Source organism: Acanthopagrus latus, chromosome 11, assembly GCF_904848185.1.
Source record: "Acanthopagrus latus isolate v.2019 chromosome 11, fAcaLat1.1, whole genome shotgun sequence".
Lineage (NCBI taxonomy): Eukaryota > Metazoa > Chordata > Actinopteri > Spariformes > Sparidae > Acanthopagrus > Acanthopagrus latus.
Window position 1 is genome coordinate 4461209 of NC_051049.1, and position 17919 is coordinate 4479127.

The 17919-nt window shown below is 41.5% G+C and overlaps 1 protein-coding gene across 1 annotated transcript in view; it reads left to right on the forward strand.

Annotated features, from left to right (window-relative positions):
• The window catches only part of LOC119028582 (kynurenine--oxoglutarate transaminase 3-like), a 60359-nt gene that overhangs the window by 12091 nt on the left and 30349 nt on the right, over nucleotides 1-17919 (forward strand). The window contains exon 13 of the mRNA XM_037114738.1: nucleotides 6829-6893. Within this exon, the coding sequence (XP_036970633.1) occupies nucleotides 6829-6852 (24 nt within the window). The 3' untranslated portion in view covers nucleotides 6853-6893. The remainder of the gene's footprint in view (nucleotides 1-6828; nucleotides 6894-17919) is intronic.

Sequence of the window (17919 nt, forward strand, 5' to 3'; positions counted from 1 at the left end):
AAAAGGATTTCATCAGATAGCGCTTCCTTCACCCGATTAAGTGCAGGCATGCCACTGTTGGCTGTCAGGGGCTGGAAACATCTTTAAGCTGGGTGTTTATTACAGAGCACACAAAGACGGGCTTCAGGCGTTGGGCCAATGTGCCACATGTCTTGGCTTCTGAATGTGACCGGAAGTTTTCTGCTCAACAGGGGAGAAGCTTCACCTGTTATAAAACATCTCACAGCCTAATGTCTAGAGCTAAATGTTAAATGTCACATCCTCAGCACGTTCCAGAGGTCTGTGAAAGTGCTTCTCTTATTTCCGAACAACGTTTAGTGAGATTTAATCAGTTTATCTTTCATTTTAAGAGTGTTGAATATTAACTCGTACGCTATGTGCCACGTTGAGTGAATTAATGCTACGTAGCTGTAACGCAGTGTGAAAAACTGGTTTTGGGAACACAACAACTGCAGTTGAAAAAAAAACGAAAAAAAAAACAAAACTCCTGAATGGGATTATTGTGTCGGCTGTTACCGGATCCCTGTGGATTAAGTGTCTGTCGGCATAATACCGTCATAATTTATGTTGATTATAATTATTGTGCCAATAATCTAATGTCCTGATCTTGTTATGAGGCGGGATTTAGGTTATTGTCGCTCTCAGAATGAGACCAGATGTTTGTGTTATCTTTTCTTACCTCTAGGTGGCCATGTTGGTCACACTCTGAGGTGAAACACCACAGCTGAGCTCAGGGCCCTTCTTCCTGCTCCCTGACCAAACTTTGCCAAACAGCTTGAAGTTACTGATCCACAGGATGTCGTTGGAGTTTGTGTATCAGAAACGTGTTAAAGTTGATTTAGCCATATAAGTATAAAGCAACAAAGTAAAACTTAACATTTGACGGCCGGTCCCTTTAACAGCTCCTGCTGTGAGAGAGGAGGAGTAGTTCTCTTAGTGTACCGACCCAAAAAGCAGCATTTTATTTATATTTTGCATTAAAACCACGTGACAGTAGAACATAACTTACAGTAGAAGGTAAAAGTCCCTCGCGGGATCACAGATGGGTCAAAATGAAGCACTCATTATCAAAACATCAATCATAAAAAAACCCATTTATCTCTGACTAATTCTGCAGCTTTTCACAACATATGTTTGTCTTTCTCCATTGTGGCAGAGACATAAATATGTGTGAGAATTTAAGGGGTGTACCACTGCAGCCCCCCCACCCCCCAAACGATGTCCGCTCTCACAAGAGGCCATATGGCGGTGTGTGCCCGGCTCTTATTGCCAGCCCCTGCTCTGTGCACACGGCCTAACAGCTTGGTGGACACATAATTAATTATCTTAGGCGTCTGCCATTTATTTTCCAACCTACATTTTTGTTAATTGGACAGAGGAGGTTAAAATCAAATGAGTGTCTCCGGGTATGTTGAGGCTACTAATTGCGTGGAATTTACAAGATAGTGGTGGCTTGTGGGAATAGTCCGGGGAAGAATGTCATGAAAACATCATATGTGTTTACTAATGACTCCAGGAGGGCTCGCGCTAAAGACGTGCCTGAACCTAGGTTATCATTATTTAAACAAAAAAACAGAAAGAGAGAAGAAGAACACGCTTCATTGCACAACAAGACCCTTTATTTCAGACGGTTGAGCCTAACATGGGTTGTACTGCTTGTAATGTGTCACTGCTGTTGTCTTGTGTTGTTTACAGCATAATAGAAACCCCCCCAACACACACACACCCCAATTCTTTCCTCTATTGCGTCATTTCGCCCGCGCCGCTATTTAATTCACCGAGCAATAACTGTCTCCCGCAAAAACAAAGTTGAATCAGACTTGGAATATGAATTTAATCAAGTTAATTGACTAGTAAATGCAAATGCTGCTGCTAAGACGCTAAGACGCGGCATAAATCTGGATGATGCCTGTTTTCGTGTTTTGTAAACATCAAAAGATGATGATGAAGGCTGTTATCTGAACGATCGCAGAGATAGAAAATGTGTATAAAGAGAAGCCGTTAATTAGAAATCTTGAATATAAAATAGGTCTCTCATTGTGTCACGCTTTCATTTAATACAGTTCTTTCATACTTAGTAATTAAAAATGGCAGTGTACTCAGATAGCAAATAATTAGCTGAGAAAAAGATTAGAAACATTTAGGAATGTCCCATAGAATGATATCATAGTCGATATATGAGCAGCTTTTTTTTTTCATGTCACTGAACTTCTTCTTTTTTTTTTTTTTTTTCCAAGTCTGCCAACACGTCCTTCTGTCTGAGCTGATTTTCGGGGGTTGAGGAGCGGAATTATGGGTTTTCTAAGTGCTGAGGCATGGAGACAGTGCGCTGGGGGTTAATGACAATACAAATGATTGCACTCATTCAGGCTTTCAGGGGATGATCGAGCTAGCCAGTGCCTGCAGCAGCTGTGTGGAGCGGTTCGTGTGGTGCCCCTCGAGCTGAGCAAAACAGGGCACGTTGTCCACGGCGGCAATCCCTGCTGTTGTTAATCACCTGCCTCCCCCCTCCTCCTCCACCAGCACCACCCCAAATCTCACCCCCCTCTCTCTGGTTCTTTCTCTCTCTCTTTCCCCTGCACTGATTTGCAAGCGCAGATTAATCAGAGCATGGGGGCCTTGATGAAATTTTGCTGTTATTGTTCCCAATTTTAGCAACATCTTTTATTGTCGTCATCATTCATTTACAGGAGGGAGACGGGGGGAAGGGGGGGACTGTGTCAATTATGCAAATGATGCTGCACACTTTTGCAGATTACTTCATTCGGTTGCCATTGTTTGCGAGAATTTAATTATTAAATATTATTATGCTCATGTTTCCTTCAATTTTCTGAAGCTTTGTTTCAATTTGATCTCTCCTCCAGCTGCTCATCCCGCCGCTCGGAGCCAGAATCAAAGCAGTCTGGCGCGCCAAGGCCAAACAAACTCCCCTCAGTTTAATGATTTTGAAGTTCGTACCTCGCTCTCATCTGCGGGCTCAAAACTCTGATTGGAAAAAAAAAAAGGCCGCATTCAGTGTAATGGCCGGGAATTGAATTCAAGTTTATTCAAAATTGACATTCAATTATGTAGCACCTAATGATATTTTAATCTCTCTTTCTTTAATTCCCAGGAATTGGCTTTTCAAAGGCTTTGTCTGGCAGCAACACAGACGGCCCGAATAAAGAATACAGATTGGTATTAGATCCGAGCGATGATAGGGAAATTAAAGCTTTTATAGTTCACACATTCAGAGGGAAGGCAGTGTTCCCTTATTAGACATTTCAATCCCCGTGTCTCGAAGCCATCGCTGCCATCTTCCCTCTGACATGATAAGTTGGAATTTTTAATATTGCAATACATTTTTTAGAAAGCATTAATCAATTTCCGCACAATCACGTTTGATGAAGCTTTAATATTTCAGATTGTGGGAGGGGTGGAAACTGTCAGGAGTAGATGGACTGATTGCGCTGATCGCACTGATTGATCCCACAAGTTTTTAGATTTTTTTTTACCCATTGTCGAGCTTTCTAACAAAAATATTTAGTTAAAAAAAAAAAGAAGAAAAAAAAGCAAGCAGCGCAGCCGGATATGATTGGGGAGATGATTGCAGATTGGGATGGAAAACAGGAATAGGAATGAGAAACGTCCGCTTGTGGCTGCTGCTCACGTGCTGCACGGGCCAAAGTTGTCTGAACCGACCAGCTGTCCACGCCACATACTGACCGACACCGCCATCCTCTGAGCCATGTGCGCCAGATTGGACGGAAAAATAAATCTGCAACTGTTTTGATAATTGAATTATCGTCCTAATACCGTCACATGATAATTGTTTTTGCGTGACGGTAAATTGAAGATCTTCCAGGCTTTCGGTGTGTCTCTGGGACAGAAAGAGACATGTAAAGGTGTCTCAGTGGCCTCTCTGTGAGTGTGTTGAGTTATTTTTTTTTATTTCATTTTTATAGGCCAAGATTAATGAAAATAATTGTTGGTTGCAGCCCTAATGTGCACCACCACCACCAGGGTCAGTGTTTGTCAAGCTCAACAAATAATTATGCATGAGAGTGGTATAAAGAGCCAATTTAGGATTCAAATGTTGTTTGCTGAGCGTGAAAATGGAACACATTTATTTCAGCAGCGTCTGATGCTGACAGCAAAGTGTAAGAGTGACATTTAAGAAGCTGTCAAGTGATCACGTGGTCAATCACATGTGATCTGGGAGGAACAACAGCCAATCAGAGACAATAACTTTAACCTACATCTGCTATTTCACAGCAAAATCTGCGACATGTTCGTATATCAGGTGTTAAATATTCAAGGAAAGCAATCTGGCCGATGTTAAAGTTGTACTTCTTGACTCGCGTGCAGACAGTAAAGATCAGCGTAAAAAAAGTTATGGCAAACAAAACTGGTGTCGGCGTTATTCTCAGTCTGCCGCGCGAAAACTACCGCGTTCAGAATGATGTTAATTGCTTCGGCTTATGTTTTATTCATCATGTCGGTGATAGTTTGTGCCGTCGCTCCGTGACGGGTCTCAGAAGGTGTCTGCTCACCTCTGCTACTGTGCTGCCGTCGTCAGATCTCCGCAGCTCTCGGAAGTTTAAGAGAATTATCAAATTCAGAGGAAATGTGATGAATAGTTTTTTGTTTTTTTTACTCTCAAGTTCACAAGTTTTTTTTTCTTTCTTGTAACTTCCTCTTCAGTCCAACACTTTATTTTTAGCAGTTTTATAAATATTGTTATTCTTTCTGCCTCTTGCAGAATCGCCACTCGGGCCCTTTCGGCTTCATGACCCGTCTGAGAAATCTTACAGGTATTCCTGTGACGCTGTTCATCTCTTGCACATGGCTCCCCTCACCACAGGTCACTGGTGGAATTATACACCAACTGCACCTTTGACTGCACCAGTTTGAAGGGATAGGACGGGGGTCATGAGACAAGCCTCACGGTCTTGTGAAGGGGAGCGGCTGGTTCACGAGGGGTTGGGGTGTGTGGGGGGGGGCTGGGCCTGAAAAACATGACCCGAGGAGCACTTTCTCGCTGATTACTCATTGACGTTTTCCTGCCTTGTGGGATACTTCTATTTCTGACAGTTTGCTCCCGCAGTGGGTGTGTTCAGCGGCGTGTCCGGCGCCACTCGTCATGTTGGCCATGGCTGTGGCTGGGAGGAACAGCTGTCTGCGTTAACGAGGCCATAGCCACACAGACCAGCGAGGCGGCGGTGCTCGAGCAGACCGGAGCACCACTCAGGCTCCCATAAGGCCCCGGGATACGTAAACAATGACTTAATGAGAGTGCGTGCCATTACTGTAATTAACACAGCTCACGTCAAAGCACTGTCAGCTTTCAAGAGTTTCAGGAAGGTCTTGTGTTACATTGAAAAGGCTGGCATGCAATGACCAGAGGCCGTCCCCTGCAACATTCACAACACAGCATATACAAAGCGTAAACACACTCAATAAATTAGAAGATAAAAAAAGATAACAATCTACCTTCTGTAATTAAAACCCCCAGCAGAAATGTCGTTTTTCACAACAGTTTTCTCTGTTTACATATGAAGGTGTGATTTCTTGTTTTTGTGAGTTACAAAATTTTCATTTTCTTTTGTATTTTTCTCCCAAATCGTCACAGACGCAGTTTTTATGTAAACGCTGCTCGGCCACTGACACTGCTACTCCTCCTCTGCAGATTAGCTTTTATTATAAGGATTCATCTGATCACATAATATATTATGCCAATCTTCTACTGGCCATTACTGCAGTAATCAGTTGTTAAAGATGTTATATGAAATGTTTCTGTGTTAAGAACCAGTTGTGTAGTCGCAGGACATTATCTCAAATGTTTCTATCAAAGTTCAAACCCGGAGAAAATCTTTTCACAAGGTGACGGTGACTTTTTGACTGGCTGATGAGAGAGAGAGTGAGAAAGAATTTTACAACAAGCAAGATGGTGCTAACTCCATGTACCAAAGGAGGGGATGTTTTCAGCCATGCTAGCACCATCTACCAGTCTAGAAACTGCAGTTAGCTCATTGATCCACAACTTTGATCCAGACTGAAACATCCTGATGCGTTTGGTGACGTCCGGAGATCGTGACTTTTCCTTATGTGCCACCACGAAGTTAACATTTTTATTTTTTAGTGACCTGCTTTAGCAACTATTGGACGGATTGCCATGAAGTTGGTCGACATGATCAAAATGTTGTTTATACTGTGACTGTAGAATCTTTAGTTGTGTTGTTTCTTCCTTACCGACTGAAATTTGTACTTTTGCTGCCATGTAGTGGGCGAAACTGTTAAGTTGCTTCACACCCTTTAAGTGACAGTCACACTGCCCACAGTCTCAGTGCTGTTGGGTGTAGTCAGAAGACGAAGCTGTTGACTACTAGTTAAACATCGTCCAACCACTACAAGAGCCTCCATGAGGTTGTGTTTCAGGATCTAGAGCGGATTACAGACTTCTCACAGTCGGATCCCCGTCTCCTCCTGACCACATGGTCTGCTCGAGCAAGTCGCTGAACCTCAAGTGGATCTCGACGGGCCGGCTGTAAAACATGTCTGATAAAATTGAAAATTGCTGTACAAGTGGAGTTCATTTACCATTTTGTAGAGATCTCCACTCTCCAGACAGCAGTAATATGCAAAAATTTCAGTCACCAGTCACTGGATATTCTTTTAGTTTATGAAGTTTAAGATTAGGGGGTCTGGAAGCAGTTTTCAATACTGTACGCTTGTATCAAATTGTGGGATTGCATTGAATTGTATGACTTTATGTGTGAAACATATTTGGAATAAAAAAAATAAAAAAACAATATTAATAATCCACTGACAAACTTGTTGTCTTCACAGAAGCAGAGCCAGACTTCACAGTGAGCTGTGCCCAGTTTGGGAGATTGCACCTCTTGATGAAGGAGGTAAGTGCTTAACTTTGTTTTGGATTTTAATCGTTAATTACATAAGTGTGAAGCAACAGCAAAAGTGAAATGGAAGTATGGGGTGTGTGTGTGTGTGTGTGTGTGTGTGTGTGTGTGTGTGTGTATTGGCTGTTTATGTACTGTAATGTTGGCTGAAGGGGGAAATGTTCCTTTACTTCATGAACTTAATGAAACCAGAGTCTCCGATGAGTGCTGAGTTGAGTGATTGACCTGAATTCAAACACTTCGACACACACACATCCTCCGAGTGTCACTGCTTGCTAGCTTAAGGCTAACATTCGACAAAGTTATCTGGCTGTTTGGGGGCAAATACACACCCTGACACCTGTACACACAAATGATCCCACAGTCAAACTTTGCTGGTGGTAATAAAACCCGTAAACAACCGACACTGCTGATGAAAATCTATCGGACGTAACTCATATATTCATGGAAGAAGTGATGCTTTAGTTTGATTCATTTCAGGTTTAGTCACATTGGTAGACTCACTTCCTCTCTTGTAGCGACATTTTAAATAATTGTAAAGTACACAACTCAACTAAATACACGACTTCTGTGCCTCTACTCAATATATCAAGCACCTGGATCAAATGTGGAGAAGTGAATCATGCTGAAAATGTGGTTTGACATCTTTCTACTATTGTTATGACGCTCCTACTTCCTTGTGACTCCTGATCACAGCTCTTCTCTGTAAGAAAGAAAAAAAAAAAAAAAAAAAAACGGTGCAGACTACAAAGTTTAAAGAGCTTTTCTCTTTTCAAGGTTTGAGGGATATTTAATAAATGTGTGTCAGCGTTCCCTGAAATTCATCGCAGTAACTGATGATTACCTTTGGTTCCACCGGTTCGGTTTGACGTCTCTGTTGATCTGGGATGACAGAAGATATCCAGCAGTGTGGATGAATGTACATTATGTGAATGCATCCTCTCGGTCTTCGTGGCTCCGTTTGTCACTTTGTCCTGTTACTAAAGCTGCGGATGCTTCAAAGTCACTTGGAATAGAGGTTTTTTTTGCAGGGAGGCAGCGTTATTAACAGTTAATCATGGAGTGAAGTTGTCAGCGGGGGTGGCTGCAGTTTTCATAATGGCCTAATTTCTAGCAATCGCAGACTAATTATCTGCATTCGCAATTGTTGTGAATTCTCTTTGTGACTATGCAGGAACTTTTAATGTAGAGTTTATAGTCCGGGGCTGAGTTGTTGGGTTATGTGTCTGCGAGAACACCGCAGGGCACAACCGAACCATAAAGCTGTGACATAACTGCAGCATAATTAAGAAAGTAAATTCTTAATAATAGAAGCCATTGCTGCAATCAGGCATCGCATAGGGGAGGATGAAATGTAAATGAACTCATACAGCCCTTTGTATGAAAGAGATCAATGCATTTTGAGCAAATGGTAAAAATGTATTATTAAAATGACTTATTTGATATATGAGCAAAATATTTAACTGCTAAAAGCCTGACAAGGCACCATGGGGCTACAGCAGGACCACACGGGATGATCGATAACAACAAATTGTCATCAGTGGATGATCACTCTACATTGTTTTAGCTCTTTAAAGGACCACAGGAAGAGAGCACTGACGGCGGACTCTACAGTACATATATATAAACTGAAGTACTTCAGCTTAGGTTGGAGGTAGAAGTACTTTCAGTTTGGAGTTGCAGACATTTTAAATCAGTTTACATTTGACCAAACTTCTGTCAGAGAAGAAAGAAACCAAGTACAAGCACTGATGGAGTACGAAGGCTAAGATACAGAATCTTTCCCAAATTCTGGTTCAGTAAATTTTGTGTCCTGTTTTGTTTCAAATAACTTTTCAGTCTTGTTTTAAAACCTCGCCTAACATTGTAATGGTGTCTTTTTACAACTACAGATGATGATAATAAAGTAAATAAACATATCGATTAAGATTTCAGCGATTCATAATCAGCCCCAAAACTTCTGATCCAAGCACCCTTAGAATCGTAACATGAATCATCTACTGAGCATATGTACAGATAATGAATCCTAAATACAAGGGTTTAAATACAGTGTTACTACCCTGGAATAATAATAGTAAGTGGACCTTGAGTAAAGATTTATTAAACAAACCCTCTAAATCTTTGTTTCATTCATACATTTCCATGCATCTAAATGCAACCATAAGCCACAGTGTCATCAGCGTAATGGAAAATGTCTTTAAAGACAAACGCTGATCGTAACACACACGTTTTAGACACACCACGAGTAAAGGAATGAATGTGTGCAAGTCAACGATTGATGGCTCAGCACTCAAAGAACTTGTGTTTCCTCGGGTCGTCGACATTAATGTTGAATCGCTGAGGCTCCAGCCGGTGTTTGCTTTGGGTTAAGGGGTTGATTGAGCCACGGAGGAGGATGAGGAGGAGGGGGGGGTTCGGCCTCATTTATACTCATTGATCTCCTTCTCAGCCGGCTCCTGAGTTCCACTTCACTTTCCCCACTTCTTCACCGACTGAGACACGAGTTTGTGTTTTGTCCGGCGTTTTAGCCTTCGGTTGGATAATTAAAAGGTGACATTAAAAATTGCAATTTGGCTCCTATTGTGCTCCACCAAATATAATTAGCAATTAAGGGAGGCTAAAAAGATGATTCAGCGGTTCTGTCAGACCTGTAATGTTTTCATCACTTTTGTTATTGTGTTTTGTAACAATGACTTAAATCTGTGAATCCTTTTTTTCTCGTACGACGGGACGACAGTGGACTCGTCGTACTGTTCATAGAGTCTTTTCTTCTTCCTCTATCTCTCATTTGCTTTATCTCTGTCTCTCTCTCTCCCCTTTTTCTCCCCCCTCCTCACATTCTTTCCTTCAGAGAAAAGAGGGCTACGCATTAATGAGTCAATGCGGAGCTGTATTATGTTTAATTAGGTAGTTTATATAATGAGGTGTTCATTTCTAATGGAGGGACATGCTGTGAGCAGCACATCTGCAAGAATAACTCAGGCAATCAGCGGCATGAGGACCCATGGAACTGCAAATGAGACTTACTTACTCAGAAATGAATTATGTCTCAGTGCCTTTCCCAAAGCCCATTAATTAAATCCACTGGCATCAAGGTCTTTTTCTTAATTTCATGTACCATTAGCATAATAAACACAATTTGAGTTAGCACAATGTGATCAGTTTAATGGATGCTATTTATTTTACTTTATTATTTAAAGCTCTGGTAATGGGGGGGAGAAACATAAATATATCTCTACGGCTCCCTCTATGAAAAAGAAACTGCCATCGGGCCCCGACGTCGGAGCACAGACGGTCGTTTCAGTGGCCCCCCCACACGTTTGGAGAGCCGCTGCTGCGCCTTGTGCGAGTGCAGAGTGGAAAGGTGGTGCATGGCTGTAATTTTGGGGCACTAGTCTGCGGTTCGGTGTAAACTCAGGCCAGGTTTCACGTTCATTAAAAATGGGCCTGCAGGCTTATATGTCACAATCTCCTTACTCATAATGTTTGGAGTTCCGAGGTGTTCTGTATTCTGTATTTTTTTTTCCCCGGTAAGTGAGAAGAGAATTAGGATTTGGAGGCATCTATACACGCGGGGTATCAGAGGTGTAAGTGCAATCCGTAGCGGCAGGAATCGGTGCACCTTCATTAAAACAATACAAGGACTTAATGTATGGTCGCGAATTTGTTCTGACCTTAAAGCGATACCCTAGAGGTGAGATATGATTAGCGTTATTGTTGAGGACAGGTACATCATTATCTCAATGTACCTCGACCATTGCCAAGTTCCACAGCCATGCTCCATCCTCTGACTCCAGCACAAGACATAATCTCTTCTCAGGAGCAGAAATGCACTTAATCATCTACTCAAGTTTCAGGGGACTGCCCCCGAGTGCTCTCCGTCTAGTAGTAACTATGAAAACTGCTCGGCAGAAATCTGCAGCAATGTTTTAAGTTCCCAAATTAATTGCCTAATGGATTAGGAGGTATGGAGTGTCCTACTTTACCGGGATGGAGCAATAATTTAAATTGTGCCAGGTGAGGACAAGGAGAAGTTGTATTTCAGGAGAATGTATTTTTTTTTTTTTTTCCCCTTTCCCTTCACACCGAATACATCTTTTATTGCCCCAAATACTGTGAAGCCTCCTCCCCCAGCCTCATTGGCATTCAGGGGTTCATTAGACAGTCGAGTGCCTTGAGAAGAGAATTACAAGCAATAGTGTCTCGTTTGCTTGCATACTGTACATGGCCAGACACAAAAGGTATTCAGACATTGACTTTCTAGCACACACACACAAAAAGAAAGTGTCGTACACACCGGATGCAGCGTTACCAAGACAACTTATCGTGTCGAGATGCAAAGAAAAGGACGGCGTTTTAAAGTATTAAAAATAGACTCTCCTTTTGGACGATCTAAGTGACCGATAGTCGGCCCGTTACTTCGCCGTACGTCATCGTAATGGATATTAAAGTGGAGTGATTGAAGGAGAACAGCTCCATGTGTCAAGTGTTGAGTGAAAAACACACGACACCAAAACCCATTAGTGTCCTCTGGAGAGACAATACCCAGAACTTTCCCTCCTCCTCCTCCTCCTCGTCCTCCTCCTCCTCCTCCTCCTCCTCCTCCTCCTCGTCCTCACTCCAGACTGAGGGTGCATCTTTCTGACAAAAGACACTCTTTTCTGCTGCAGATAAAAGGCCCCACGATTAGCCCAGGGGTTGAACTGTGCTCCATTCCAGTTTCACTATTTTCTTCTTCTTCTTTTTTTTTTTTTTTGTAAAATGAGAACTTGAAATGATGTCAAAGTCTGGTGTAATGAAAGTGACTGTTTTTCTATAATAGATCTCAGGAAGTCATCCAATTATCTTTTCGCTGAGAGAAAATTTTATTGGGAAAGCTGATGCAGAGATGGGTTTTCTTGATGTTTATTGCATGGACTTAGATTGGCAGTTCTTTTAAAAAAATAAATTCCTCTTGGATTATCATATTGCTACTGGTAATCACTCCGGGTTATTGGAATCTATCTTTCTGTCTGTCTGTCGGTGTGTGTGTGTGTGTGTGTGTGTGTGTGTGTGTGGTACTTTCCGTCAATGTAAACTATGATGAAAAAATATTTGTTGACGGTCTTTTTTTTTTTTTCCTTGACAACAAAACGTAAATTAAATGAAAAGTTGCCACGGGAAACAAAGACTCTGATGAAAGTTATTACACTTGGTTTAATTATTAAGTTTTTTTTGAGCACCTGCGTGCATCAGAGGAATCATTATCAAGTACATTATATTCTCCTTCTCATCTCGTCTCCTTTCTGCTTCAGAGTTGAAGCTGGACATGGTCGTTACCGTCTGAGTTTAAGCGAATCCCTCGTATTTCTGCCAGCCAAGCTGTCAGGACAGAGTCAGTCGCTGGTGGGGACGCATCATTTCTCTCATTCATGCTTATATTTTCACTCACATATGGAACCAAATGTGAAATGTGACTGTGGAGTCTCGACTGTGAGCGAGCAGCGCGCTGAAACACACGGCAGGCTGAAGTTCAGTAAAGACAGGGCTGGATTTTGATTGACCTCATTTCAACTGATGCTGATCCATTAAGATATGTCAAAACTGGCCCTAACACCGATCCTAAGAATCTACATGGGACATCCTCGATATTAAGATTTAGTCTTGAGCCAGAGGGTCAAACTGCACAATTAACATTAACAGTCATTCAAAGTATAATCCATAAAACTATTGTACCAATGAACCATTTTTCAAATTTAAGATTGAGCAACATTTCATGATCTCTTCCCTTCTTTTATCCCGTCACAAAATCTTGAAGTGACATTTCAAAGAGGGCAGACTCTCTCGTTCTGTCTTTGTTCTATCCCAGCGCTGATTGGTGCTTTGTAATTGGAAGCTTACCCTGAGATTCCATCAGATACGTGTCGGCTGCGTTACGGCTCTGATCCGGTTTTGCTCCGCCGTCCGGCAACCCCCACCAGTTGCGTTTTGAGTCCGCCATGGCGCAGTACAGTGCACAGCTAGCATCGCGAGACCGAGGAGTTCCCGCGATGATCACATAATCATTGCTGCAAAATAGAAGTCGTGCGTATTTGTGTCGCAGGGCTTCGGACTGCTGAAGCTCGGACGGAGCAGATACGGAGCGCTGGTGAAAGTTAACACAGACTAAAGTGAAACAAATCAGCTCTGTTGGCGTGGTGGAGACGTATCTGGTGAAATCTAGCTGTTATATTGTAGAACCAACTCAGAAAATGACTCAGGAGTGAAGTATTTTTAATTGTTGTTGATTAAAACTAGTAGAAAACTAACAGCATCAAAACGGCTAAAATCAGATGGGATATTTTGCATTTTTGTCCAAAGGCAAGGACTCAAACTCTGAAAACCAGAATCAGGCACCAAAATGAACTGCCATGTATAAATGTGTTTGTTTATCCGTCTGAACGATAAAGTAGGCTGACCTTCAGTCCCGGCTTGGTTAAACCACTTTTCCTGGTTTGGCCGTCGTGTTTTTGACACCAACTATTAGGAGTGTTTGACACAAAATGAAGATCGATAGTGGGGATGCGTGCTTATATTACCCTGGGAGTCCTGCTGGTCATTGAGTGGCGCCATGAGCTCATAGCTAATGACTGAAGATCAATGGCCAGAAACTTGACTGTGGTTTGATTCAGTGTTATGTTTACCGTGCTGTGGCAGATGCTGCACCACTGACACGCTTCACCCCGGGGAGGAAAGAAAAAAAAAAAACAGGCCCTGAAAATACATTTGCTGATGGTGGTTTTTCGCTGCTTATTCAATTATCAACTACATGACAAAATCCCTGATTGTGTTAGTAAAACAAGACAGTCTGTCAGCTGTACAAATACAATCCAGAATTCCCCAGAATTCACTCGGTACTGTCACATTCATCATCGCCTCAAATACACAAGATTTTATTTGTATAGAAAAACTTACTTGAACCACAAAGATAGCTTTCACTTTGAAATTTAACATTGCACTTTTTTAAAAATGTGACTCCGGCGGCTTGTAATTTATTTGAGGGGTAGTCAGACATCTTGTTTAATTCATGTACTGTATATTTTTTCATGTGTTTCAATAATTCTGTGGTTTTAATCACTGTTGGCAGCGTTTCATTCAATGTGTCTCGAATGTTCTCCATATGTATGTACGCATATGTATTTTGTTATTTTGTTTTTTAAAAAATATGTATATTTAATCCCCCATCCTCACACCAATAACTTGTATACACTCCCTAACAGAGTGAGGGGGAAAAAAGGCTGAAAAAAGCCTGTGCAAATTCTAACATATACAATGCAGCTTCTCGTTTTAAACTGCCCTCTTACAGTCAATGATGTCTCAGTCTGGAGAAGAATTGAAAATGACTCCCAGTGCCACCATGAGCCGCTGTGGTTTCAGGCTCGGAGCCCACATTCAGACAGGGGCTCATCCAGTCCGTTTTTTCAAATATAGACTTATTATTACCTTCCCACAATAAATTGCTCTAGAGGGCCGGGGAAATGCTGCTCTCCGTTTCTGTAACAGTGGCATCTCAGATATCATTAGGAAAGTACTATGCAGGGGGACAGCAGATCAATGGATTCCACCACAGAAGCATTAGTACACTCTGTGTATGATCAGTTTACTGAACAACAACACCGCCTCTGCGTCTCTTACTGGAAACAATTGATGCATTGTTGCAGTGAAATTAATCCCCTGAATTCATAACCCCAATCAGATATTCAATTGGCACTACCCAAAATAATTGTGCGGATGCTTACAAATGAGAAACAAATCCTGCAGCGAGGCAGGAGGCAGGACAAAAGCAACGCTGCCCATTCAATATCGCACGCTGCGTTGTCCTTTCAATAAAACAGTCTGAGCGTTTGACTTTGTCTTGATTTAATCTTGCGTTCACTTTGTATACTTCCTAATCCAAAAGGACCAATTCCAGTCCACAGAGAAAAGTAGAGGCAGATTTGGAGAAAGCAGTTATGTTTTTAAAATATGAGTTTTTTGCATGTTTTATGCGGGACACACACCACGTGTGTGTGTCTGAATCATGATCGTTTCCTGAAGAAATATTGAATTCTCTGCAATCCAAACATGATCGACATGTTGGGCCTCAACAATCCTCTGATGGAAATAACTCTGCACTCGCAATCGACATACTGAAATTCAAGACTAATGCAATCCAGTGGGTTTACATTCATCAGTTAAATCATAAAAAAAACAATGTAGGTAGTGGATGACTTTGGTCTGGATGCATTAAGTACTAGAAGGTTGACAAAATCCAACTGTGCAATAGTTGTAGTTTTAGTTAGCAGTAAAAGTCTGACGGTGTTTCTACTTTATGGCTGATATTGGACAGTTCAAAAAGCAGATAATCATGTAATAATATGTGGAAAAAACCCATAAAATATTATTTCAAGGATCCCTTAAATGTAGAGTTTTAAAGACATGTTAGAGTTTTTAAAAAAAAAAACATAATCCATCTATATAATGATGACACTGTTATCTACCTGTTAAACTACCTCACATTTATCTGTCTCATGTATGTACTGCTGTTAAACACCCGACTGTACACTGATGCATCTGTAATTAGTTAACAAAGAGCGATAAATAAGATATTTATAATTTTAACTAAGGGTGCTCCGATCAGGATTTTTAGGGCCGATACCGATCAGAAGGACGTTTCTTCACTTTATTGTCATCTACAGTTATTAATTGATAACATCTCAGCGTGAGACGTAACATTACGAGAACTGGTACCGGTCCATTTGTTCCCTCAGTCTAAACTGGCTGGCTGGCAGGAACTCGAAAATATATCGTACTGGTTAAACCAAGAGGGTACTGAGAATCCATATTGATATTAGCAGTGGGATAGCTTTTGTTAGCAGTGTTGGGCATCTCAGCGTCGCATCGAGAAACTGTCCTGTGTGTTTATCTGACTGACTCTTCTGGTTGGGCTCTATAGAGACCATTGATCAAACTTTTCACTACACACATCGGCTGATAATGATCGGCACGCGATCAATCGGAGCCCCCTTAAATTTAACAATAGCAGTGTTAGCTGTAAACAACTGCAACTGTCTGCTTATTACTCCTTATTACACAATTAAATAAGAACAATAAATTACATTGCAAGAAAACTGATGCTTATTTTCATTCATTCACTCATCATTCATGTTTAATTTGACATTTTTTATGTGATCAATTCATTATATTTGTCCACAAATGTCAGAAAACAGGTGACATCATCAGTCATGTTGGTTTGACTGACCAGCATTATATACATTTATGTAACTATCGCACATCAAATGCTCACAGTTCAAATGCTGTGATGGAGAACTGGAAAATTACTTCAAAAATCCAATTTTCTTTTTTCTTACTGATTAATTAAGTAATGGAATGGATGTAAATCAGTCTAGCTCTCGTCTAAATGTTGATCCTAATAATATTTCTACGTTATGACCTTTGAGGTTAGGTTTACAAAAACAACAACAACAAACCGTACGACACAAGCATTCAGAGGAAAATAACTGCAGATACATTTTAGAGACGTTGTTTCTTTGTGTTGCGACTCAAACCGGAACATTCAGTGATCAATGCTCTGGTTCAGCACTTTGACTTGTGGCGTGATCCCTCCTTTAATGAGTTGTTTATTTTGCTGGGATTTATGATGAATGCCGTATGAAAACAAGGAAATTGGATCAAAATGAGGTCTCTCTTTTGTTCTCCAAAGCTCCATTATGTGGGTTACCCAGCAAACTCACAAGCCCTCAAAAGTCCAATCTCCTGCAGGGGACAATAAATATTTCAGAGGGGTTGTATCAGTTAAGTGACATGGTCACAATGAGAAAAGCTTGCAGTCTGAATTAAAGATGTACTCTGTACAAATGCTGTGGCCGCATTAGATTAGCCACAACCTGTAATCTGTCACTTAGCTGCAGCATGCCTTGCTGTTTGAACTGATGTAAACTGCTGCTGTCTGGGCACAGAGCTGGGGAGTGTAATGGGGATTCATTGATCCACTGGTCTTTAGCTGATTGAGTTAGATAATTAAAAAGCCTCTTGTATCAGTTCCATTAAGGATTGTTTGTTTTTTTCTTCTTCTCTTCTTGCTCTTGTTCTTGAACAGCGAAACTTGAAGCTCCTGCTGGAAAACAAACGGATGTCTTTGTGGCCCATTATTTAATATATCATTCCATTGCAATATACGATTGTAAGAGCTCACTGATCATTTTGTGATAGATAGATAGATAGATGAAACTAACTAGCAGCTCTAACTCAAACCACATCAAGGTGTTTATTACTGTGGCATAACAGCATGCGGCCTCTGAAGGAATGAAAACGAGGCAGTGTGAATCAGAATATTAAGCAGTAAGTGCGATGTGCTTGGATCACACATATTCCTCTGACCAGGATCTGGAGCGACTGTGCTGTCCTGAAGCGTGCAGGCTGAGGTCTGCTTTGTACCTCCTCCAACAGGCCAACTGTCCTCTGCTGTCACTGGAAGCCGCGCCAGGCCTCCTCAGCGATGGCTATGATGTCTGCGGCAATGCTGAAAATAGCCATGCTGAGCTCATTAGCAGATTAGGTGTTGCAATGAATCTGTGTGGTTAGAGCTCGGCGGCCTGATATTGTTCCTCCAGGATGGCAATTACAGCTGATTGACATGTTGGCACATGGGGATAGAGGGGTGGAGCCTGCAGCTCGTGCCTGTGGAGGGGCTCCTCATGAAGGGCAAAATAATCTACTCCACATAACATACAGTATCCTAACAACACCACCCATGTCACTGGCATGAGGTGACTGTGATGTAAGTCGTGCTGTACTGACATACTGATGCTGGGTGTAGATGCTGATTTATCATTTTTACAACACATGTTTTTTACAATATAACGAAACATCACTCGTCATGCCTTTATGCTACTCAAGAAAACACAAGAACAAAAACTACAGGTGCTGTATAATCTGCTGGTATGAGAGCAGATACTTCTTATCTTTTGCAAAGGTGGGGTGTGTTTTCCTTTGGGCTGTT